This window comes from Penicillium macrosclerotiorum, assembly GCF_028827735.1.
Source record: "Penicillium macrosclerotiorum strain IBT 26536 chromosome Unknown utg000006l_segment0_segment0, whole genome shotgun sequence".
NCBI classification, from domain to species: Eukaryota; Fungi; Ascomycota; class Eurotiomycetes; order Eurotiales; family Aspergillaceae; genus Penicillium; species Penicillium macrosclerotiorum.
The window spans coordinates 2,288,427-2,310,086 of NW_026643085.1; the positions used below are offsets into that span (position 1 = coordinate 2,288,427).

A 21,660-nucleotide genomic window follows, 5' to 3' on the forward strand; every position below is an offset into this window, starting at 1 on the left:
CGTGTCTTCAGGAGTTGCATTAACTTTATGCTCAACTAGGTGTGCGTTTATGCATACGACCCTCAATTGGCATTGTACAGTATTTCGGATTTCTGGCATTATAATACGCTAGTTTTTGGTTCAGATTCTGCCCCCAATACGTATTACCAGTCTAAAAAAATGCGAACAGTTCAGCTGTCTATAAAGAATCTACCTCTATCTCTTTTTCCTTCTCTTTGGCTTCTGACTGAATAATATTGAAACGATTCATTGCACCAGGAACAAGCGCCACATGGAGAATTACCACCGGAAAGTGCTCGTCACTCGACGTTCACTGAAGTACACATACTATGTATCACACTCCGGCAAATCCACCAAGCAGTACCCCACCTTGCTATTCTTGCACGGGTTTCCCGACTCGGCTCATTTGTGGTCTGCAGTGATTGCATTTCTTGGAAACTTGCCTAACAAAATCATCATCCCTGATTGCTTAGGCTATGCTGGCACCGAGAAGCCAGAGGATACAAAATTGTATACATATGACGGCCAGGCAGATGACTTAGCCGACATTATTGATGAGGAAAACGCTGAATTTACCGTCATTGTCGGTCATGACTGGGGAAGTGCACTCGCACAACGCACCTATTTTCACAAGCGGCAGCTCTTCATAGGCATGGTCCTCCTTAATGTTGCATACTTTGTTCCCTCAGACAAGCCGTTTGATCTGGCTGCCACCAACAAGCTTACCGAAAAAGTATCAGGCTATCAACAACTGGCTTACTGGGAGTTCTTTACATCCCCGGACTGTCCGGACATTGTAAACAGAAACCTAGGGAGAATGTGGCAAGCCCTGCACGGTGACGTTGAAGATTGGATGCAAAAGCTTTTCTGTGTCCCTGGTGCTTTTCGCAACTTCTTGCTTGGCAACGAGGATGTGCCTCTGAAAGAATATGCGAAGCAGCCTCAGTGGATTGATAAATTCATGCAACAATTTGAAAACGGTGATTTTGCCCCAAGCTTGAATATGTATAAAGCTGCATTGTCCAACCTCCAATTCCAGTCAGACTTGACTATTCCCAGGGAGCATTTGACGATTGAGGTGCCACTTCTGTTCATCGCCTGCTCAAGAGATGCCGTCTGCTTGAAAGAGGGTATGGGACCAGCAAAAAAGCAAGGCCTGGTTCCGAACTTTAAGGAGGTGGTTATCGACTCCGCTCACTGGTCTCCCATGGAGAAGCCCGAAGAAATCGCACTGCACATCAAGGATTTTTTACTTGGTATAGACCTAGGTCGCTAGATGGTGTTTCTCAATCAATTCACTTACTTGCCTATTCCTTATTCCATAACAAGAGCTCAACCACAAGTTTTCTTCTTATCTGAATCTGAAGTTCTCTATAGAAGAGGCTGTGTATTGTGATTCCTACGCGCAAATGATTGCCAATAATTATTCCCCGCATTTCATCAAAACTTTCATTTTATCTAACTAGAAATTTAAAAATGGGAGTAGACTTTTAGTATAGTTACGGGGGCTTTTGAATTGTGTGTTGGAATCCAATAAGTGTACGCTCAAGACACGGCCTGAGTTGGTCCAAACGGCCCGACCGGTGGACTGGTATACCATACCTATCTGCATCTCACATACAGTGGAATCTCGCTATTATTCTATATTTGAGCACCTATTGATTGGGAATCTCCTGCACGTGCTTGGTCAACATGTCTTTGGTGACTCATGTAGACTGGTTAGTCAGAATGAACGAGGCTGCGCCCCTTTTGACTCATTCCGACCGTTTGATCGGAGTCACACTTTGAATCCTGGCTGTGGCAGTGTGCGCAGAGCACACACAAAGGTGTCTGGTTTGTGGGGACTAGCCCCTCTTACCTTGCGGCTAGTGGGATCAAGGTCTGAATCCAGAAGACAAGTTACTTAGTAGAAGGGTTGAAGTTGGTACCTTACAACATGAGCTCTGGTCTATATAGAAGCCATACCGTCCCTTAGTCCTATCGTAACAATCATCCAAAAAACCCGAACAGCTTTATTATCAAGACCAGGGTACAGAATAAAATAATGGCGGCTGCCCATTCCATCGAAGAGCCGAATTTATCCGACCCTGACCAAGCTGATGTGGTGCCGGACGCGACTCCTCAGTCCAGATCCCCGAGTCCACGTCGGAGGCAATTTGATGGATCACTAAGAGCTCACTCTGCCACCAAGTCGGGAGAAAACAAGCTGAGGCCAGCTGGAGGTATGTTATATCGCGCTTAGACTTGCATATGGCTGTGACAAAAACAAAAGAGCATGTGAATGACTATCCATGGCAGACATCATCAACCGGATTATCTGGGATGCTCAATTTGAGCGCAGCAACTATATTGTCGGGTTCTTGGATAGATTTGAAGGTCAACTTGAGGTTGGGCTTGGGACCTGGAAGAAAGAAACGACCGATGAAGAATTTATTCCACAGCATCGTGTTTTATACATTCGGCATATTGACGGAGAGATTGTCTGGGACCGACGACGCCGCATAGACAAAATCTTTTCGAGCGGGAATTCGGCGTTTAGCGAATTGGCATTCCTCGCTTGATTAGATATTTGAATTGTCATGGCGTGGAGTTTGTTGTGGTGCGGGGGCATGATGACGATGATGCGGAATCAAAACAGCGTGGCCATTATTGGGCGAGAAGGACGGCGATATATGTATGAAGTAACAAATACAACCTCACTGTAGAGTAGTTTCTGAACACCGAAATATCATGGCTTATGTTGTATCAAAGTACCTCTTCTAAAGCTGGATGCTCCATGCATAATCAATAACAATTCCAATGGCTGAGCAGCTGAAACCCGAAGATAGGAGATTGTTCTCATGGTGCGAGAGGGTAAACAATGATATTAATTCAGGTCTGACTAAACGAACTTCCAAGATGCGCTAATCAACTGGATACTGTGTCCCACCCTGTCGTCGAATCTCGTCCATGAATTCCATTACCCAAACAGTCTCAGATTGAGGAATGATAGAGCTCTCCAGATTTCCATTGAGTACATCCAAAGCAATATTGTCGGCTTGATACTGAAAGCCACGCCCCGGAGCTGTGAAGTCATATGTTTTGCCTTGAGCACGGCTGATGCTATCACCAGAGTCTCCCACAAACGGAGGATATATGGTGAAAGTTCTGGGAAGTGAAGGACAGGGACCATGGACCTCAACAGACCCAGCAGTGCCATAGATACGAGCGAGCAGATCAGGATTGCCGGCCGCCCTAGTTGTAGAAGTCATGATACCCTGTCTGCCGGTAGATTGATAATGAAGAATGGCGCTGGTGTTTATTTCAACATCCTCCCAGTGATCTTGCGCCGCTAGGATTTTTGGCCTTTCCCGGTCTCCTGCGAGCTCGGAATCAAGGCTGAGTATAAGCCAAGTCAGGGAATAAATACCCATGTCGAGTAAAGAGCCAGCCCCTAGTGAGTTCTGGCGGTAATATTTGTCTAATGGCATATTTGGTATATCAAGCTCCGACCCAAAGTCTGAGGTTGCTCGAAAGATCTGGCCGATCACCTTTTCTTGATGGATCATTCGCTGAAGCTCGAGAGTCAAAGGTCGATGACGCAGCCACATAGCCTCCGCAATGAAGACTCCCTTCTGCTTAGCAGCCTCAAAAACCTCTTTAGCCTCGCGAGCATTCAATGTGAAGGGCTTTTCGCAAAGCACATGTTTTCCTGCTGCAATTGCATCTAGGCAATTCTTCTTGTGGAAAGCGTGTGGTGTCCCAATATAGACGAGATCGACATTCGGGTCCTGGTAGACTTCCTCATAACTACCATATATAGTAGGGGTCTGTTCTGGGCAAAATTGCCGAACAAAAGATCTACCCCTGTCTATATCCGAGGTTCCGATAGCTTGAATAATATGGCAAACCTTTGCGTCTGAGCGAGACAATACCAGATCGGCCACGTACCAGGACGCGATTTTGCCCGTGGCTTTGGCGAATTAGTTAGCAGGCTGCCTTCAAAATCCAAATTAGGAGATCATACTCAAAATACCCCAACGGATGGACGGACGCTGCGACATGATACTAATGGGACCAAAATAGTAGATCTAAAAATATTCTGTTAGTCTGTAACGTCGGAAATTTTGTATTATTTCTAGCGAGCATATTTATTAAAAATTTCGGCAATATATTCCGGATGAAGTAGGTTAACCGCCAGTAAGAAGCTAACTTTCAATTGCCGTCGGGTAATGAGACAACAATTGAACTGTTCCGACTTTAGAAGAACGCCCCTCACTAGACTTATCAGGTGTGACGCTGCGTCAGATCGAATTGACCCATTGGGCTGATACTAGTAATCATTTACCCCACCATCATCGGATCAGATATAAGCAACATCGAGCCTGATAAAGGGAAGTACCCTGGGCGTGGGGTTTTACCTTACGATGATAGACTGGGGCTCAGATCCCCAGAACTTCTATATCCTGGGTATACGATTACCAACGACATCAATTCATAAGAGCGTTGGCCCATATTATACAACGTGTGAATCCCGTACCATCATTTCCATTAACATGTCACCCTGGGACTGTAACAATGATTTCCAGATGCAACTCTCGTTGCTGCGATCGTCGATCTCGGGCGCATGGGCAACCATGCTTCTCCCTTTTTGCAATTGGTTCTACGCACGACGACTTTGTGTCTGTAAGCCGGCAATGGCAGATCTAGGATGTGTCAAGAAGTATCTTGCACCTCACGGCGTCCATAACTATGCATCAGTTGACCAAATGATTGCCGTCAAGGATTTGAAAGCTGCTGCCTTTGCGTGTAGCACACAGCCTTGTACATACCTCAGAAATTGGCAGTGCCAGGATGTGGTCTCCATGTGCCTTTATGACAAGCCGAGTTTAATATCCTGGACTGGACTTAGTCGCAATTTGAAGTATGTTCACTATCTAGATATTCCAATATTAATATTGCGTATTGTAACTATTCCCATGCGTTCTGGCAGAAGTGACCTTTTTAGTTTCGGGCCATAGGATCATGGACAGATATACTCAGTCAGGCTCGATTTTGATTGTTATCTCTATTTCTTAAAAATAATATATCGGGTAGCACCCTCTTTGAACCCATATTACTGAGGCAAGACCAAGCATAGAGACTCTGGTATCGACATGAAGCCACTAAAGCCAAGCTGTATGGACCATGATCCCGTTCGAATTGTATTTTATAAATGGTTGTCTTCGAATTTCCATCTTGCTTTGGATGTTGACTTGGTGCCTTCAGTTGTTCAACCACCCGCGCCGGGCGTGCCTTCCGTGATATCCAACCTTCTGCAGATGAGCTGGGCTGCTTGCTCAACTGCTCCTTCATCTCCCCTCCTTTCTAATTTTCTTGTTTTTTCTCCTGATCCTTCTTACAAAGCTCCGCTCCAGACTGTCCCATGCTAATTGCTCATCTCCCTTTATACTGACTGCCACCGTCTTGTTCAAATAGTGAATTTCGAGTCCTCTCCTGACTTTCAATTTTGGCTCCACGATGGATCTATCCAAGCACAAAAAGCCATCACTTCCACGTCTGACCACGAATATTCCAACAGAACGCCAATCATCAGTCTCTCTTCCTCCGTTGCCTGTCAAAACACAGCCCCAGACCAAGGTCCAACGTCCTCAGTCAGAGTCAAAGGCCGTGGTGCCATCGCTTTTCCCACAGGAGGGCCAGACAGACAACGAGAATATTGCACCGGCGCTGCGCTACTTCCAAAGCACCAAGCCGGTCTATGTAGTTCCAAACAGTGTTGAAGAGGATGACTCGCCAGTCGCCAAGAAGAAGACAATGTACTACGAAGACGCATTTGCCTTTCGAGCTTCCCCTCATCCTCCGAAGGAACGCATCGTCCAGGATTCTGTGGTGGTTGCCGAGCTCACCACCAACCGCAGGGTCTGTTGTTCCCCATCACTAAGCCCATGGCTTCGCTAATGTCGCAGTATAGGCCAAAGATGGTCTGGTCAAACTTGTGTCCGATCTTGGCTTCCGTCTCGCTCAGATTTATCAGCGTCCTGAGACTGCTATTCAGGTGTCGGTCCAGTCAGAGGTTTGTTTGATGCTGGGCAATCCATCTCTCCCGTCATACCTATTGAAGATATTTGCTCTTCCGTCGTGCATTGCACCAGTCACCAACCTTCGTAACACGAATTTGATCCAATCCACTCTTGACGAATTGCTCGGCATTATCCCCGAGCAGGGTGTTATTCTATACTTTGCTGTCCCTGAAGAGAACTTGGCGACCAATGGAATGACTGTGCAAGGAGAAATCACTCGACTGGATCAAAGTGAGCAAAGCAGTCCCCGTCTCATCAAGTCAATCTCCCGGACTATGAGCCGTCGAATGAAGTCAAGCAGTGGAACGAGTGGCCCCCTTTCTTTACCATCATCAGTGATCACATCCTCATCGTCAAGTCAGCCCAATTCAAACCAGTCTCCCACAAACACCGTTGGAGCTTTGCCAAGAAACGAGGAAAAACGAGGACGAAGCCTCAAGAAAAGAGGATCGCTCCGAAACTTTGTTCGTCGTCGATTATTGGATATTAAGGCATCGAAGGAAGATGAAAACAATGAGATGGTGGAAGAGTAAATGTTTCACGGGAAGTCTTCGGTTGGAGAGAGTGCATCCTTTGTTTTTTAAGTTCAGTTATTCTTGTTATTGCTTGTGAACCTGTCCGAGACGACAGCCTAGCCCTAAAAACAAACTCGTTGCTTCAGATACTGGATTTTGTGCACATGCTCTAATGCAATAGAGATTCTTTGGTATTCGTGGCTCGATAGTAACAAAGTGGGCCATTCTAAGCGTAGCCCTCCGATTTGATAGGTATTGTAGTAGTCGGTAGGCGGATTGCTAGAACTATCATACTACAAGCTATTTCATACGGATCACTGATGGGACACTAGATATCCGAGAAAAATAAACACTGGAAGGAAGCAGTTGAATGTTGTCATTGTTCAACACAGTTCTTGTTAGTCGGCCTTGCTCGGTCAATTTTCTCCATAGTGCGTCCTAAATTGAAGTTTGATTGTGTCAAGTCTGAATCAAGTATCTTCCTGCGATAAAACTATTAAAGTAGCTGAGGGTGTCTCTCACCGTAAATGCTCTTCGCTCGGTTTTTCTTAATTTAATTCCCCACACAAACGCCACGCCCAAGCGCACAAACCCCGCACTTGCTCCACTATGCTCGGGACCCGAACAAGACTCGTGGTTCATTAAATTCAACCTTTTTCTCCATGGATCATTCGAGCCTAATCTAAGGTACGATGGAGAGCCCCAAACTCAAAGCTAAGCAAAATGATGATCTTGCTATGCCTGTGACATCAGGGAACGGTGAAGTCACCGAGGTAATTGGTGACCTATTTGATGCACCAGAAGGTTCTTGTTTGATTCGTGAGTAACTTGAAGTTGCGCCACTATGGTTATCTGAATGGATCTCTGACCTGGTCCTCTGTTTCCTTTCCTCAAGATGCATGTAATACCCAAGGTGCATGGGGGGCCGGAATCGCGAAAGCATTCAAACAGAAGGTAGGCACCCCATGTTTTCAAACTGCTTCTACAGGACATAAATTGCTCTAGAATTGACCTAGCTCATTCATAAACAGTACCCTGCAGCATTCAGGTACTATCGTGACCACTGCCTGGACTACTTGGATGGGAAAGACACCCATAACATCGTCAACTTGCAAGATAGCAACAAGAGCAGCATCTCAGTGCGTCTACCGTTAGGAACAGCCTTGGTGATACCTCCCCAGTCCGCAGATTATAGCAATGGCCAAAAGAAACACTGGATCATTTGTCTCTTCACCTCTCGCAGCTTTGGCCGTCGAGTTGACTCCCCGGACCTAATTACAAACAGTACTCATGCCGCATTAAAAAATCTGAAGATGCAACTTCAAAATCCCGAGCACCAGCATGGATTGCAAGGAGCTGCACCGGGAAAATTATACTCTTGTCGCTTTAACTCTGGATTGTTTGCAGTTCCTTGGGAAAAGACTCGAGGGATTGTGGAGGAGGTCGGCTTGTCCATGACAGTGGTTTGCCCACCGGGAGAAGCCTAGATTATCAGATGACCAGAAATCCCGAGATCCCATATGACAGACTCGGAGAATTAACACTTTTCTGGACTTGCTTCAGTCCGTCTGTCTTTGGTTTCGTAATTAGCGATCACCCGCCAGGCATACACACATACATTGCATCTCCACAAATGTCCAACAAATTAGGAAGCATTGCAAGGCCAGAGTTTTGTAGTTTCTATGCTCGAAATATTCAAAATTTAATTCAAACTAGTCTGCGTTGCTATACTATCTATTTGACAAGTGACGTGCGGGACAAAAAAGTATAGAAAGAATATGATAAAATCACCTGACACCGCGTTTCCACTTGCGCGGCCCGCGTCGACCCAGTTGATCATTGAGACAGCTTACGCGTGCGCCTGACCCATCGTCAGCCCTTCATCCACTCGCACAGGGCTCCAGACCCGGTTGAAAATCTTTCAAATGGCTGGAGAACCTCAACCAGCGCAAAAGAAGCGCCGTTTACCCTTCAAGCCCCCAAGCCGGGCCACGAGCAGTACGGAGCCATCCACCGCAGGCGCATCCAAAACCCAAACCAAGACCAAACAGACCACTGCCAAATCCTCTTCCGTTGCATCGACCTCTAAGCCCGCGAATCAACGCAAATCTGCATCCTCAAGCAAACGGTCGCGCGCTGAATCTCCGCCCGCCTCCGACGCGGCTTCCGACTCCGGCTCGAATGTATCGAATCCCATTCGCGAGCGCTCGCTTTCCCAGGAACCGGATTACATCCTTGCTGAAATCATCACAAATAATGCGAATGAGGATATAGCCGCGAGCGACCCCAAGATCCCACCGAAGCTACTGACACGGCTACTACACTACCATTTCCAGAACGAGAAGACCAAGGTCGCGAAAGATGCAAATGACGTGGTGGCCAAGTATGTCGACGTCTTTGTGAGGGAGGCTATCGCACGCGCGGCATATGAGCGGGCCGAAACAGAGGAAGTGGGAGGGGGAAGAGATGTTGGCGATGGGTTTTTGGAGGTATGCGCCCGATATTTGCTCCATCGGCCCGGGCTTGATATACTAATACTTGATTATTTAGGTGGAGGACCTCGAAAAAATGGCGCCACAGCTTACCATGGATTTTTAATGGTCTACGGGTTGGATCTTTGCAATGGAGCAAACGCGGCGTTACGGATTATTTTTTTTTTTTTTTTAATTTTTTTTTTCGATTCGGAATTTCTTTTGCTTTGTCGGTCTGCTTTTGTTTTGTCTTATTGAGATACCATTCCACCGCAAGCAAATGATACCATTGCCTTAAAAGACCACTTTAGATATACTTGACTCGCAACATATTGATATCCCGGGGACTATGGTATGTTGGGGGCTCCCCCGTGGTATGATCCTCCATGAAAGGCGGGACCGCTTGAAAGCCATTGGCATTGTGCAGCATCGCGACATCATGATTCACTCGCTGGGATACCCATGAGCTAGCCGGATAGGCCGACTTCTTTTTGCTGAAATGTGCAACCACTACTGGTAGTTGATTCTGCTCAGGGAGATGACCCAGCGAGGCATCGTAATGGGCATTGGCGATATCGAAGACAAGGAAGGTACGGCTTCGCCATTTTTGAACCGCCAATAGTCTTGTTTCCGTCATCGCATCTGGCATTCTTCGGATGTTGCTCTTCTTCAAAAGCCGCAAGGCTAGAGGCAGAAGGTCTTCCGGGGAAATGTGGGTCTTGGTGAACAAGGTGCTTCGTTGTGAGACGATCACCAATACCCGAAGAGGACCCGGGTGTGTCATGATTGCACTATGGATTCCAGTGGTCAGAAGGCCCGAGGGAATTCATAAGAGCAATACTTACATTTTCGACAAGCGCCAAGCAGGAGAGGCCAAGTCACTGGGATATAGTCAACCCAGAGCGGTGGAAGCCACTTGGATTATTAGGTAGTGGATGGGAGGGTATTATGTACATCATCAGGTCTGTGACATGCCAATTGGGACCTGCAGGCTTCGAGAGTCCGCTCTCTGGCTCAAACTGAAATTTCATCGAGCCCAAGTTGCAGCTGAGCACATTTTGCCATTCAACAGCAGCCCATGTTTGGATCAAATGAGACGTTAAGTGTGGATGCTTTGGTCCAGGCCTCAACCATGTACGACAGTCAGGCCCCCATGCCGACAAGACCCTGATATGAAAATTCAAGGCTGGAACCACGAGCAAGCCCTGTGTTTCACATTGACTCGGACTTGAAAATCGGCAGTTGGTTCTGCAACAAGCAGATTTGTCGGAGTGAAGGACTAGAGAATGCGGATTTGAGGGACACTTAGGCGGCGGTAGATAACCCAGGCGGTCTGTTGTCCCCCGCTCGGCGCGTCTTTTCTTTCTCCAACGCGCGTGTCAAGCTCCCTTGTACCGACGAAGGCGCTCCAGTTTCGCAATGAACGATGCCACAACTGCCCTGCTCACCGAGCACTTCAGCTACACCCCTTTGGTGAGTGTTTCATAGCCTGGTCTAGTGGTCGGATATCGGACGTCCCTCGCTGCGCTTGAGCAACTGCGCATCTGCGCGGGTTCCGAGGACCCACCCCTTGAGAAACCAGCGTGCTGACCTGTCTTGATTCTAGTCGCTAATTGACGACATTATCAACTCAATTAACAATCTCATCTACCAAGCAATCTCATCGCTCGAGACTGGGTTGCTGGCAACGCCCCCCGAGCGTTTGGGGTTTGCGCACGCCAGCAATGGCTCCACCATCCCAGAGACGGACGAGGACGGGAATGTGGTTTATCCTGAGGCGAAGCTGGAGCTGGAGAATGGATTACACCAGCTAGAAACCTTGTTGGAGGCCAATGTTGACAAAGCCTTCGATAAATTTGAAATCTATGTTCTGAGAAACATTCTCACCGTGCCTGAGGATTTGCTTTCCTGGGTACGACTCAAACACTACGAGGTAGGTGCTGAATGACGTGGCTCTCTCCTATTCTAACCACTGGGCTCGTTTCTAATACATTGAATGCAGGGTCTCTCATTCGATTCGTCGCCCGATCTGCCTACCCCCGATACCATCCTTGCCCAGCGCAAGAAACTCCTCGAAACCCGGAAACTGAACCGGTCGTTGAAAGAGGAGTGTGCCCGAAATGAGGCAGTGATTTCTCAGTTAAAATCTATATTGTCGGCAGTCGAGGATAGTGGTACTGATGGACCTACTGCTGCATCCACAACGCCGAGGAAGCCTTTAGATCTGTCTTTCTTGACATCCAGCCCCGCTGCACGCCAGCTTCGCGTTGGCGTGGACACCGGCACCAACACAAAACACGCTCCTCTCACGACGAACACAACATTTATTCTCTCACAGCTCCCTGCGCTGCAAGCGACGCTTGAACAGCTACGGCCCAAGTTGTCGTCGTTGCCCAACTCGATCAACGAGGCAGAGGTCAAGTCTAAACGGGACGAACGGAAAGAATACATCGAAAGCCGAATCAGACTACACCTCGAACGTGCTGGACAGCTTGCTACTGGGGACGGTGGTAACCCGGTTGTTGCAGGTCGCCGAATCGATATCGCCGAGGCGCATGCATTGGAGAACGTGGCCAACATGCTTACACAAGAACGCAAATCCGAGCAATAAAGCAGGGCAGTCTATGATGATGAAGTTGGTCCTGTTTTAGGGCTTGGGATATTTCTTAAATTTTGAAGGTTGGAAGAGGTTGATGTCTAGCTTTGGCGTTCTTCTCTTTTTTACGACCACGACACACTCCAGGTGTCCTGGGTTTTACGGAAAGGCACCACATCAATCTGATCGGACTTGAGGATCTCTGAAATCTTCTCTCCCTTCTTCTCGAGAGTGATGAACTCCTTCTTCTCCTCGCCGATGCCATAGAAGGCCCGTCCGAACTTGCTCATGAATCCCTCAAGGATCTCCGGTGTGATATCCTCATCCTTGAGAACACCGTTCTGGATGGCTTGCTCGAACGAATCAAGAACAACCTGAGTGGTGTATGGCTGGGTGAACACACCAGCGGCAATCTTCTCACCGCCACGCTTGGAAGCGGCAGGGTGAGGAGCGCTGTCGGACCCGAAGAAAAACTTGGGGTTGCCGGACGCGGCCGCATGGAGAAGGGCGTCCCGGTCGGCAGGGGTCTTGGCGACAGGCTTGCAGAAGCAGAATGGGTCGCCTGCCCATGAATCGATAATGATGGACAGATGGTGGGCGGTGATGGTACCGGCGACAGTGGGCCCGCACTTCTTGACAGCCTCAACGGCCGCAGCCGTGGTGCAGTGCTCCAGGATAATACGGAGCTTCGGGAACTGGGCATGAAGTTCGAACAGTTTGGGCAGGAACCGTTCCTCGGCCGACAGAACGGTCACATCGCCCGTGGAGGGACACTCGCCATGCAGGTTCAGAACCAGACCCTGGCGCTCCATCTCCGCAAAGACGGGGTAGAATGTGGTGTAGTCGACCACGCCCGAGCTCGAGTTGGTGGTCACCCCGGCGGGGTAGCTCTTGACACCTGTGATTCCACGCTTCTTGGCCTCAATGATTGTCTCCGGAGTGATTGTCTCGTGCAGGTACAGCGACATGAGGTAGTTCACGTTGGGCTCGATGGCCTGCAGACGCTTCTGGTAGTCAAGGGCACGGTCGACCGTGGTGATGGGCGGCACCAAGTTCGGCTGTTGATAATGCCAGTGTTAGATATACATAAGAATAAATTTCCTACAGAGATATTGTTGTCTCACCATGACAAAGACAGTGTTCACACCCCCTGACGGATGGTGGGAGTCACCAGCTCCATCATCGGACCGTCACGGAGGTGGACTGTATATGCGAGTCAGTTTATCGAGTTTGGATTCCAGTGTTCAGAGAAGGCATACCATGAAAATCAGCCGAGGCAGGGAGCTTGACGCCCTGCAACTTGGACAATGGCATTGCGAGAGGTAAGAAGTGACAATTGGCTTGAAATTGGAAATCCTCGCATTGAAATCATCACGATGTTGCCCCGCCAAGTTTTCTTTTCTGCCGGGCGGTGAGACCCCGACTGGATTTCCCCGCGATTTGATTGAACTGTGGATTCAATGCATTTGGATGGTTTGATGGCTGATAGGGGAGATGAAGTATTCTCATCAGTACCCAGAAGCAAAGATTTGCTAGGGATTCAAAATGAAAACCAATTTTATGAGGGGGTAATCAGGATAAGTGATTCCAAGCATTGATCTATATTCTTATAATCCAGAGATAGTCAATGTCCCGCATAACAAAAGGCAGTGGAAACTCCAACATAGCGGGGTGGATGTGATTCAAGGTCTAGAATTATAATGGAAACCCCAAGACTGGACCCTTGACTATAATACGGAGAATCTTCCGGCGACGTATCTCCATTGCAAAGTCTGTTGCTTAAAATAGCAATTCTGCATCCAACTGCCAAAGCAACTAAACTAAATAGGGCCCTTGCGAAAATAATTCCAACCTCTTTCCACTCTTAGATTAGTCGCGCAATAACCAGGTAGGACCCTCGCATTTCATGCAGAAACAATGGACTGCTTTGGCGCTGTAGGCTGAAGATATGAAACCCTTGTAGCCGCCGGTGGCTTTGTGTTGCCATCTCCGGCGCTTCGGGCTGGCCTATCACCGTCGCCATGCACCCGAATCCCCTTTCACAGTTCGCTCCTGCAGGGGACGGCACAAGCAAATCACTACGAACCATGTAGATTAACTGGCAATTTCACCCGTCCCTGAGCTTGGGATTGGCTATTCTTGGTGATCGCACCCCCTTTTACTTTGTGCCAGATGCGAGCCCTGTCGCCCCAATGCAGCCTCCTCAGGAGAGAAAATGCAAACTAGCGGCATGCAGCTCCTCTAAGGTCTCCATCTCCTGCTGGTGCACGGATGACTGCCCTTTAAGGGTCTCAGGCACACTGGTTTTCTGGTACTAGAACACTGTCTGTGCAGTGAAAACCCTCTGCAACGTCGCTGGATAAGCGCCAGCCATAGGGGCAAACTGTGAGACCACGGGCTCTCGGTAATAATCGCATACTATAAGCAGGCTTCATCTTTATTATATCTGCAGCCCTAGTCTCACAAGGCGCTTCTTCAAACTCTCCACTCTTCCTCTCTTTCATATATCTGGTTCCAACCCAGCTGCTTTGTGTTCTGTCAAAGCACTCCCTTGCCTTGCGAGTGAGGATTTTTCTCTCCTATTTTATACATGTATAGAGTATAAACTCATTTTCAGTCTTTCTTTAAGAAGTCTGGTTATCGGGAAAGAGATAATCTAGAATCTCACCACATACCCTCGTTGGTGACACTCCTTTGGTTGCTATTCTTCTGTGGCTATGAGCGTGAAGTCCTCCATTGCAGCTTCCCATACTTACTCTACCGACATGGAGGAATCCAAGTTCCTAGTTCGCAATCGATCGCTTCATGTTGCTCGAATTGCCCTATCGTCTCTGTTATTTATCTTTGCCCTCGCAGTCCTTGTTTGCGAGGCCGTGCCATACCGACATTATAAGGATACAGTTGATGCTGAGAGTTCTGGCCTTGCTCTTTGGCCGAATAATTTCGATACCCGACCCACAATTGCTGCGCTATCTTGTGGGTGCGTGATTGCAGCTTTGAACTTGGTATATGTTGTGATTGCGGTGATTCCCTCAGTAAGTATTCCTTATCTCTTCTAAGCTTCCCCTCACTCTCCTCCGACCCAGGGGCGCCTTGGATGAGCATAGACACTTTGAATGGAACTGACAGTAAACTAGCCCCACCCTCGTATCAGACTGCTTAACTCCTGTGCATTGGCATCTGCATTCTCTGGCTTCCTGACGGCGCTAGTCGGCATTGTTTTTATGATCTACCGTCCCTCCGCCACCTACCCAAGTGGCTACAGCCAGAATGAAACCTTGCATAGCTGGACGTGCAAATGGAGTCGAGCGGGGGACAAAGCCCCAACCCATTTCAATCGAGACTGTCATGATACTCGTGCTGGATTTTCTCTTTTATGTGTACTGCTGGGTCTAGAGATCTTCATGGGTGTGGCTGCTATTGCCAGTACCTGGTTCCAACGAGGTGTATCTCGTCGACGGGAGGAGCAGTATGCACTGGACAAGTTGGAAATCATGACAAAGGAATCATACCGGGAGCAGTGAAGAGTGGTGATTTGAATGCAGAGCTGCGTTATGGAGTACGGAAAATATAGTATTTGATGTCTAAATAGTTGCATGGATAATATGATGGAATTGGGTTATGGTATGTCAAGGCGACCTATGCTGGTCATAGATGATGAAAATTGGAAACCATACTTGCTTGGCACTACTGTTACCAATGTTGCTTCTTTCTTATCGATTTTATCTTGCATTCTATTATTTGATTTAGGCATAATCCCTATCTGTTACCAAAAAAAAGGACTTTAGTTGCTGGCCTGCTCCTCACTCTCCTGATCACAAAGAATAACCATTCTACCCCTAAATATAAGACTCATATAAAGAGGGGTATTTGTATCGACCAACTCTTCGCCTTGCTGGCGTGTCGGGGGTGGACGGGCTGAGCTCACGATCCCCGGTGAGTTGGCTTCAAATTTCACCCACATATTGAAATATCTTGTAGCCATCAAGCTATGGTTTGACTGAGGACAATCTAAGATATATGAGATTATTTTTTCTAATCATCTCTAGGTACAGCATAAAGTGGTATAAGTTTGAAAACATCATCGGCCCATGAGACTAAATTAGTCTGTGAAGCCTGAGGCAACAATATAGATAATTATATAATCCTTATCAGCACCGCCTTCGGCAGAATCATCAGCGCGTTTCTTGCGTCGACTTCTCTTTCTCACAAACAGCCTCGCATTGAGATAACAAAAATGTCTGCCGATCCTAGTGCTTCGCTAGCTGCTGATTTGGATGATGAGGCATATGACTCTGCTGAGGATGAAGATTTTCAGCTCGATGCCGCACAAGATGACTCCGAGCTATCCTCCGATGATGACGAGACCACCGAACCCGCGAAGAAGAAGCGCAAAACAGACAAGAAAGCCAAAATCGCCACAGATGAGCTAGATTCCGGTGACGAAGCTACAATAAAAAAAGCACATGATAAAAGGAACAAGAAGCATAAAGGGAAAAAGGGCAAGGGAAAGGGCAAGGATGTGACTGGTGAAGGCGACGACAGTGACATTGACTTCGACGAAGATGAAGGAGACGCAGGGGGCTTTGTGCGAACTCGGGCAATGAAAAAGATGCGAAGGTATGGATGCTGTTCCTTATTTGTTTGTTTATACGTGTTCCGAGATGCTCATCGCCTATCAGAGAGGAGGAAGAGCAACGCAAACCACTAGCCCGAATTGATGGTGCGACTGTCGACGTGGAAGCCCTGTGGGCGCAGATGAACACCCCCGGTAACGATCTGGGCATGCAGTCGACGCAGATCCACCACGACGACAAGCCGCTGCCAGACAAACCCGAACGGACGACCGACACGAACGTGCAGGACCACGGTGCCCCAGAGCCGCAAGACAACGCGCGTCATGGTCAGTACGGCGAGCATATGATCAAGATCAAGCGCACGTATAAGTTCGCTGGCGAGTGGATTACCGAGGAAAAGGTTGTGCCCAAGGATTCTGCAGAGGCAAAGGCGTTCCTGTCTAGTGGTGATAATGCCGAGCTTGCGGAGGTAGGAGACACGGCTGCTGACGCTGCTCGAAATCTGCGCCGTCCACTTCGCAAGATTTCACGTTTTGATCCCAACCCGACCGGTACGATTAAGAAGAGCTGGGAGAAGCAGCCTACTGCGGAAGTGGGCGTGGATCACCCCAGCGGACCCAAGATCAACACCGTTGAAAAGTCCAGACTCGATTGGGCACAGTATGTGGACCAAGCCGGAATCAAAGACGAACTGCGGACACACAGTAAGGCTAAGGAGGGCTATATTGGCCGCATGAACTTCTTGGACCGTATGGGAGCCAAAAGAGATGAGGAAGCTCGACAAGCCCGTCTCAAGGGTATGTGAAAGCCTTTTATCTACCTCTCCGCCTTTTTTTTTCTACCTGGAGTAGAAAAGATCAGATGAAACCCAGGGCCCTTGTTTCGTCTCCCACTTTGGCTACGAGAATAAATCGTGTTATTGCACAGTTTATGCAGATCAAGGTCGCATTTGCGGAGCCCCGAGTCCAAGCTTCGTTTTATCATCCAGGAGAGAGTTGGCAGCATCGCTGTTTTAAGCAAGCAACCAGTCGATCCAGATCCAAAGAAGAAACTTCCGAGTGCGCATCCTTGCCGCTCAGCCGCTGGTAGATTCAATTCTTGACAACGCTGCCACTCTGGCGATACGACAGGACGGACGGCTTATTACTGATCGCCCGTCGTGATGTGAAGCCCAATTAGATTTTTGTCTTCTGGCATTGCCCCATGAAGAAAGTTGCGGGCTCAATGATACCGGGCTTTTCTACATCGAGAGAGCAATTTACTTCATGCTTATCATATTCTGCTGGCATTTATGCCGCGCTAAACACTATGTACTATGTACTCTTAATACCCCTGATACCAAACAAATACCTTTCACGTCATCAGATCATTCAGCAGAGAGGTCAATCGTAGAGATGTCTTATCCATCCAATGTAAATGTGGATCCGTCTCTCTAAAGTAGCCAATTTAGCTGCTCTTAGGTGTGTACTTGATCCCGCTGGACGGGCAGCTCGACGTGGTCACTTAAAACCATAAATTAGCTGATTTGGATTTCCATAATCATAACGATCTGACAACTTACGAGTGTCGGTGGCCTTATAGTCACCATCGATGGCATTACCCGCCACGTTGAAGAAATACCAGACCTCGTTGAGGGTGCTGCTATCGCAGCCAAGGTAGACCTCCGCACCGTCATGCAGATCACTCAGGGCGGACTGGATCTCGCTCAGAGTGTATGTCTTGGAGCTGCTCGGTGTGATGCCAGCATTGGAGAGGGCCTAGGCGGTAATTAGCAGGTTGTTTTTTTTTATTAGGAGTGTAAATGATGATATAATGCATGAGACGATAGTAGCGTACCGTATATGTATCCAGACTTTTGAACAGATCCACCACCTTTTGGAAGAAATCACCAACCTCCTCCTGGGAAGTGTAATCGCTGTAGCAGCTGGGATCGATAGTGTTGATACAGGTGCCGTGCTTGTTCCACTCGTGCTCCCAGAAGGTCTCGTCACTACCGGAGTCGCTCAGCCAGTACTCCTGCATGTAGGACAGCAGCTCGGTGCGGTCCTGTGCCTCCAGGATCTCGGTGATGTTGGAGTACTCGCGCGAGGAGTCGCAGTAGGACTGATAGCTACCGTCACAGTTGTCGGGCCTAATTGATATTACTCAATAAAATGTCCAATTTTTTATGCAGAGGTTGTTCGTTGGCAGTCTAAATTTCCTAGCTGACTAGAATCCGCCTTGAAAGGTACAGTATTAATGCAATATTACTCACCACAGGCCGTGAATAGTCCAGGAATCAGTGGGACCGGTTGCAGGGTCGGTATCCCAGAACTGGGTCTGTAGCAAAGCACCTCCAGGGTAGTTGAAGCAGCAGGTGGCCGTCGTGGACGAGCTCTCGCAGCTATAAGTACTGGAGCTTGAGCAGGTCTGCAGGGAGGCCGAAACGCGTGTCACCATTGTGGCGGTCAGAGCTAGCATGCCCATTGAAGTACGAGAAGGAGACATGATGGGGGCAAAAGACAGTCAATTGATGAATGGTAGAATCAGGATGTTTGTCTCAGGCAAGGAACTCAGAAGAACAGAGAGAAAATTTGATCGCTTCTTGGGGGCTATCATGCCAGAAACGAATGTTTATGTACCTGGGCCTGCAGAAGCGGAGACAGCGCTAGCATGACTATCGCTGGTGAAGATAATAGCACATGCATCGATAAGAAGACGCTGATTCGTGCTAGGCAGATCGGATATCGCCGTAGTACTAGACAAGTCCATTGATTTCGGGTCTAGCGACCTGCTTGGCATGTACTTGCTTCTGACGAAACAGTGGCCGATCCCGACCGGGGGCAACTAGGCAGACGGAGTCGCCCAATGAAGGAGAACAACGTGGGCCGACCCCGGCACTCCTCAAACACGACTCCGTCGGACGTCCTGAGTGAATGTATTGCAATCACCGGAGAGCATGACCAGAATCGACGAGGACGGATGGTTTGAGGAAGAGCGCGTCGATTGGGTCAATTGACGTTGCATCGAGGCTTGGTACTCCTGGCGGATCTCCACCAATTGAGCCCCGCGAGATTACTTCACCCGCTGATCGCTCATGCTCTGGCGAACCAACGTCGATAGAAGCCATCTGGAAAGACCGTGTTGGTGGACCATGTTGGACGCTGTACTTCATATCTCCCCTCATTGGGAATGGAGGCCGATAGGAGAACGAGATTCTGAGTGCGCCCCCGGGGGATCGGCATAGTAGCCCATGGTTTCTGGCCCCTGGTTCCTTGTGCTTCTGAAGTCTGGATTTCTACAGTATGGACTCAAGAAGCAGGTGTGATACAAATGTGGAAGAAGAGACCGAGAACGAGAAAGAGACCGGTAGATTCTTCATTTGGGGCCATTGGTCTGGAGGAGTGTGGGTGTTCATAACGATTATGCACGATGGCATCCAGGCTGAGCTATTATCAACAATATGGTTATATTGGAAGCCGTTATGATAATAAAGGCTCCTCTTCCTCACTTTGACCACTAAATGAGGATGGTCGGCGCACTCGAATATAGCTCACGGCAACCACAGCCATCACGAAGAAGAGGCCCCCTTGCAAGAAGGGGAGGCCCATCCAAGGGCCACCGAAATGCATACCCAGCCGGAAGAGATAAGCAAATAATGGCCCGGCGATGAACAACCCTAAGGATATGGAGATAGTCATGGCTGAATAGAGGGTACCCACGTGAACAGGCGATACAAGACCAGTACCTAGACTGCGCAGGGTGATATGGAAAGCCGAACCCATCGACATGAAGACCATGCCGCAGATCAACAATGAAGGAACGGGCGCAAACCCGACGGCTAGGAAGCCGATGATAGAGAATATTCCGCTTCCTTGACTCATGCTGCGATCACGGAGCTTGCCATGGAGGTTGCAGTATTTAGCGAGGATAAAAGTCAGACCAGGCATGATGACAAGGTAATTGGCGAGCGCAAAGAATCCCCGCAACGAGATGAGAAGGCTGGCCTGCAACTGTGGTTTAGAATGCTGATCGTGTTCTGCAGTTTTATGGACAGGTATAAGGGAATACATACTTGAGCTATGGACCAGTCGAACTTTTTCGACACATACTGCAGAAGAACATTGTTCGTCTGCCTGGTCATTACAGTGACAAAAAGGCAGAGAACCAGTAGCCAGATATTTCGGTCCCGCCAAATAAAACGAGTGGAGTTTTTAAACTCCTCAATCTGGCGGATGAGGTCTTGAACCACTGCTGGCTTTCCGGTTAGATCAGCAGGCTCACTGGAAACCATGGGGGACTCAGTCCCTGAGCGCAGGCGACTCGCTCTCTTCTTTGCCTTGGCTTCTTCCAGGGTCTCTGGAAGGAACAGTATTGGAATGCTTCCAATTACCATTACCACTAGTCCCAGAATATAAGGGAGCCATATACTGTAGCCCATCAAGAAGGCACTGACTGGAGTGGCCATTACTTCAGCCAGTGTAATGCAGGACTGGAGGCGGAAAAGAGCGGTTGATCTGCATGCTAGTCAGACCTTGGTAAAGCACTGGTGAGGAAGGCAAAGCATTGTACCTCTCTTCCTCGTCGAAAATGTCAGCAACCATCACAAGCGCAATCGACACAACCACTTGGTCTCCTCCACCGATAACTCTGAATAATCCGGTCAACCAGACCAAGCGAAGAGGAAGAACGCCCGACCATAAAGCTAGAATGACGGTATCAAGTACATTAGATTTGTCCAGCATATAGTCAATACTCAGAAGCCTTCTCCACATACCCACTAGTCGGACCCAGATTTCGCCAACGAGCATCCCCACGACGCCCAGGTAGATCACCGGCTTTCGGCCCCAGTGATCGGACAGGATTCCATACGGCAGGGAGAGCAAGATGCTCGGCAACACCTCGAACATGTCCTTGTAGCCCAGCACCAACGCCAGTTCGCCCTGCACGGCCTCAGATTTGCATGGGTTACCCCACGATGGGTCCTTGGCTCCACTCGAATTGACTTCGTGTTTGCGGCAGATAATCTGCTCGAAGATCTCAGTCTGTGGAGCCAGTCCCAAGTCGTTTCCAAAGTCTGCTGCTAGCACGAAAATTCCACACATGAGAAGGATCATGAACTTCTTTGCCTGGCTGTTGATGGGCCTCGTCGGCGTGTTGACGCCCGGCAGTAGAGGCTCGGTTTCGTCGGCGCCATTGGGCGCGGTTCGGACGGTCATTCTGGCCGAAATATGAGCAGAACAAGTTCTCCTTGGTTGCTCAGCATGGACGGCGCATGTCCTTCATATATTTATTTCTTCCCCAAAATCTCGTTTATGACATCGGAGTGTTGGAACCGGACGGCAGGACCGTTAAAATAGCTGCCTTGGCCCCAAACACTGGGGTTATCGATCCGTTGCGACACGATTGGCGGGCTTTCATGGCGTGCTGGCCTCGCGCCAGACAAGAATCCTTCGCTAC

General features: G+C 48.6%; 13 protein-coding genes across 13 annotated transcripts; 8 read left to right on the forward strand and 5 right to left on the reverse strand.

The window, feature by feature from the left end:
* Positions 1-271: 271 nt before the first annotated feature.
* N7462_006107 (alpha/beta fold hydrolase) lies at positions 272-1,276 on the forward strand (the record flags this gene model as incomplete). The annotated part of the gene is made up of 1 exon (XM_057077825.1): positions 272-1,276. One exon carries the CDS (start codon positions 272-274, stop codon positions 1,274-1,276), a length of 1,005 nt encoding a protein of 334 aa, XP_056933405.1.
* A 768-nt stretch (positions 1,277-2,044) lies between these two features.
* On the forward strand, positions 2,045-2,561 carry N7462_006108 (DUF504 domain-containing protein; the record flags this gene model as incomplete). Its single annotated transcript, XM_057077826.1, has 2 exons — positions 2,045-2,222; positions 2,299-2,561. 2 exons carry the CDS (start codon positions 2,045-2,047, stop codon positions 2,559-2,561), a joined length of 441 nt encoding a protein of 146 aa, XP_056933406.1.
* A 342-nt stretch (positions 2,562-2,903) lies between these two features.
* N7462_006109 (Gfo/Idh/MocA family protein) lies at positions 2,904-4,043 on the reverse strand (the record flags this gene model as incomplete). Its single annotated transcript, XM_057077827.1, has 2 exons — positions 2,904-3,952; positions 4,007-4,043. 2 exons carry the CDS (start codon positions 4,041-4,043, stop codon positions 2,904-2,906), a joined length of 1,086 nt encoding a protein of 361 aa, XP_056933407.1.
* A 1,456-nt stretch (positions 4,044-5,499) lies between these two features.
* Positions 5,500-6,595, forward strand: N7462_006110 (MIF domain protein; the record flags this gene model as incomplete). The annotated part of the gene is made up of 2 exons (XM_057077828.1): positions 5,500-5,901; positions 5,954-6,595. 2 exons carry the CDS (start codon positions 5,500-5,502, stop codon positions 6,593-6,595), a joined length of 1,044 nt encoding a protein of 347 aa, XP_056933408.1.
* Positions 6,596-7,269: 674 nt separating this feature from the next.
* Positions 7,270-8,064, forward strand: N7462_006111 (macro domain-containing protein; the record flags this gene model as incomplete). Its single annotated transcript, XM_057077829.1, has 3 exons — positions 7,270-7,396; positions 7,473-7,531; positions 7,609-8,064. 3 exons carry the CDS (start codon positions 7,270-7,272, stop codon positions 8,062-8,064), a joined length of 642 nt encoding a protein of 213 aa, XP_056933409.1.
* Positions 8,065-8,502: 438 nt separating this feature from the next.
* N7462_006112 (CENP-X/MHF2 family protein) lies at positions 8,503-9,175 on the forward strand (the record flags this gene model as incomplete). The annotated part of the gene is made up of 2 exons (XM_057077830.1): positions 8,503-9,066; positions 9,128-9,175. The coding sequence occupies 2 exons, from the start codon at positions 8,503-8,505 to the stop codon at positions 9,173-9,175; spliced, it is 612 nt and encodes a 203-aa protein (XP_056933410.1).
* Positions 9,176-9,355: 180 nt separating this feature from the next.
* Positions 9,356-9,832, reverse strand: N7462_006113 (uncharacterized protein; the record flags this gene model as incomplete). Its single annotated transcript, XM_057077831.1, has 1 exon — positions 9,356-9,832. The coding sequence occupies one exon, from the start codon at positions 9,830-9,832 to the stop codon at positions 9,356-9,358; it is 477 nt and encodes a 158-aa protein (XP_056933411.1).
* Positions 9,833-10,467: 635 nt separating this feature from the next.
* Positions 10,468-11,659, forward strand: N7462_006114 (MIND complex subunit MTW1; the record flags this gene model as incomplete). Its single annotated transcript, XM_057077832.1, has 3 exons — positions 10,468-10,521; positions 10,655-10,981; positions 11,051-11,659. The coding sequence occupies 3 exons, from the start codon at positions 10,468-10,470 to the stop codon at positions 11,657-11,659; spliced, it is 990 nt and encodes a 329-aa protein (XP_056933412.1).
* Positions 11,660-11,769: 110 nt separating this feature from the next.
* N7462_006115 (dihydroorotase) lies at positions 11,770-12,958 on the reverse strand (the record flags this gene model as incomplete). The annotated part of the gene is made up of 3 exons (XM_057077833.1): positions 11,770-12,702; positions 12,792-12,847; positions 12,904-12,958. 3 exons carry the CDS (start codon positions 12,956-12,958, stop codon positions 11,770-11,772), a joined length of 1,044 nt encoding a protein of 347 aa, XP_056933413.1.
* Positions 12,959-14,361: 1,403 nt separating this feature from the next.
* N7462_006116 (uncharacterized protein) lies at positions 14,362-15,168 on the forward strand (the record flags this gene model as incomplete). Its single annotated transcript, XM_057077834.1, has 2 exons — positions 14,362-14,679; positions 14,782-15,168. 2 exons carry the CDS (start codon positions 14,362-14,364, stop codon positions 15,166-15,168), a joined length of 705 nt encoding a protein of 234 aa, XP_056933414.1.
* Positions 15,169-15,881: 713 nt separating this feature from the next.
* swc5 (putative Swr1p complex component (Swc5)) lies at positions 15,882-17,026 on the forward strand (the record flags this gene model as incomplete). Its single annotated transcript, XM_057077835.1, has 2 exons — positions 15,882-16,264; positions 16,327-17,026. 2 exons carry the CDS (start codon positions 15,882-15,884, stop codon positions 17,024-17,026), a joined length of 1,083 nt encoding a protein of 360 aa, XP_056933415.1.
* A 641-nt stretch (positions 17,027-17,667) lies between these two features.
* On the reverse strand, positions 17,668-18,708 carry N7462_006118 (T2 family ribonuclease; the record flags this gene model as incomplete). The annotated part of the gene is made up of 4 exons (XM_057077836.1): positions 17,668-17,723; positions 17,783-17,978; positions 18,058-18,352; positions 18,476-18,708. The coding sequence occupies 4 exons, from the start codon at positions 18,706-18,708 to the stop codon at positions 17,668-17,670; spliced, it is 780 nt and encodes a 259-aa protein (XP_056933416.1).
* A 974-nt stretch (positions 18,709-19,682) lies between these two features.
* On the reverse strand, positions 19,683-21,419 carry N7462_006119 (uncharacterized protein; the record flags this gene model as incomplete). The annotated part of the gene is made up of 4 exons (XM_057077837.1): positions 19,683-20,207; positions 20,276-20,717; positions 20,773-20,905; positions 20,978-21,419. 4 exons carry the CDS (start codon positions 21,417-21,419, stop codon positions 19,683-19,685), a joined length of 1,542 nt encoding a protein of 513 aa, XP_056933417.1.
* Positions 21,420-21,660: the final 241 nt, after the last annotated feature.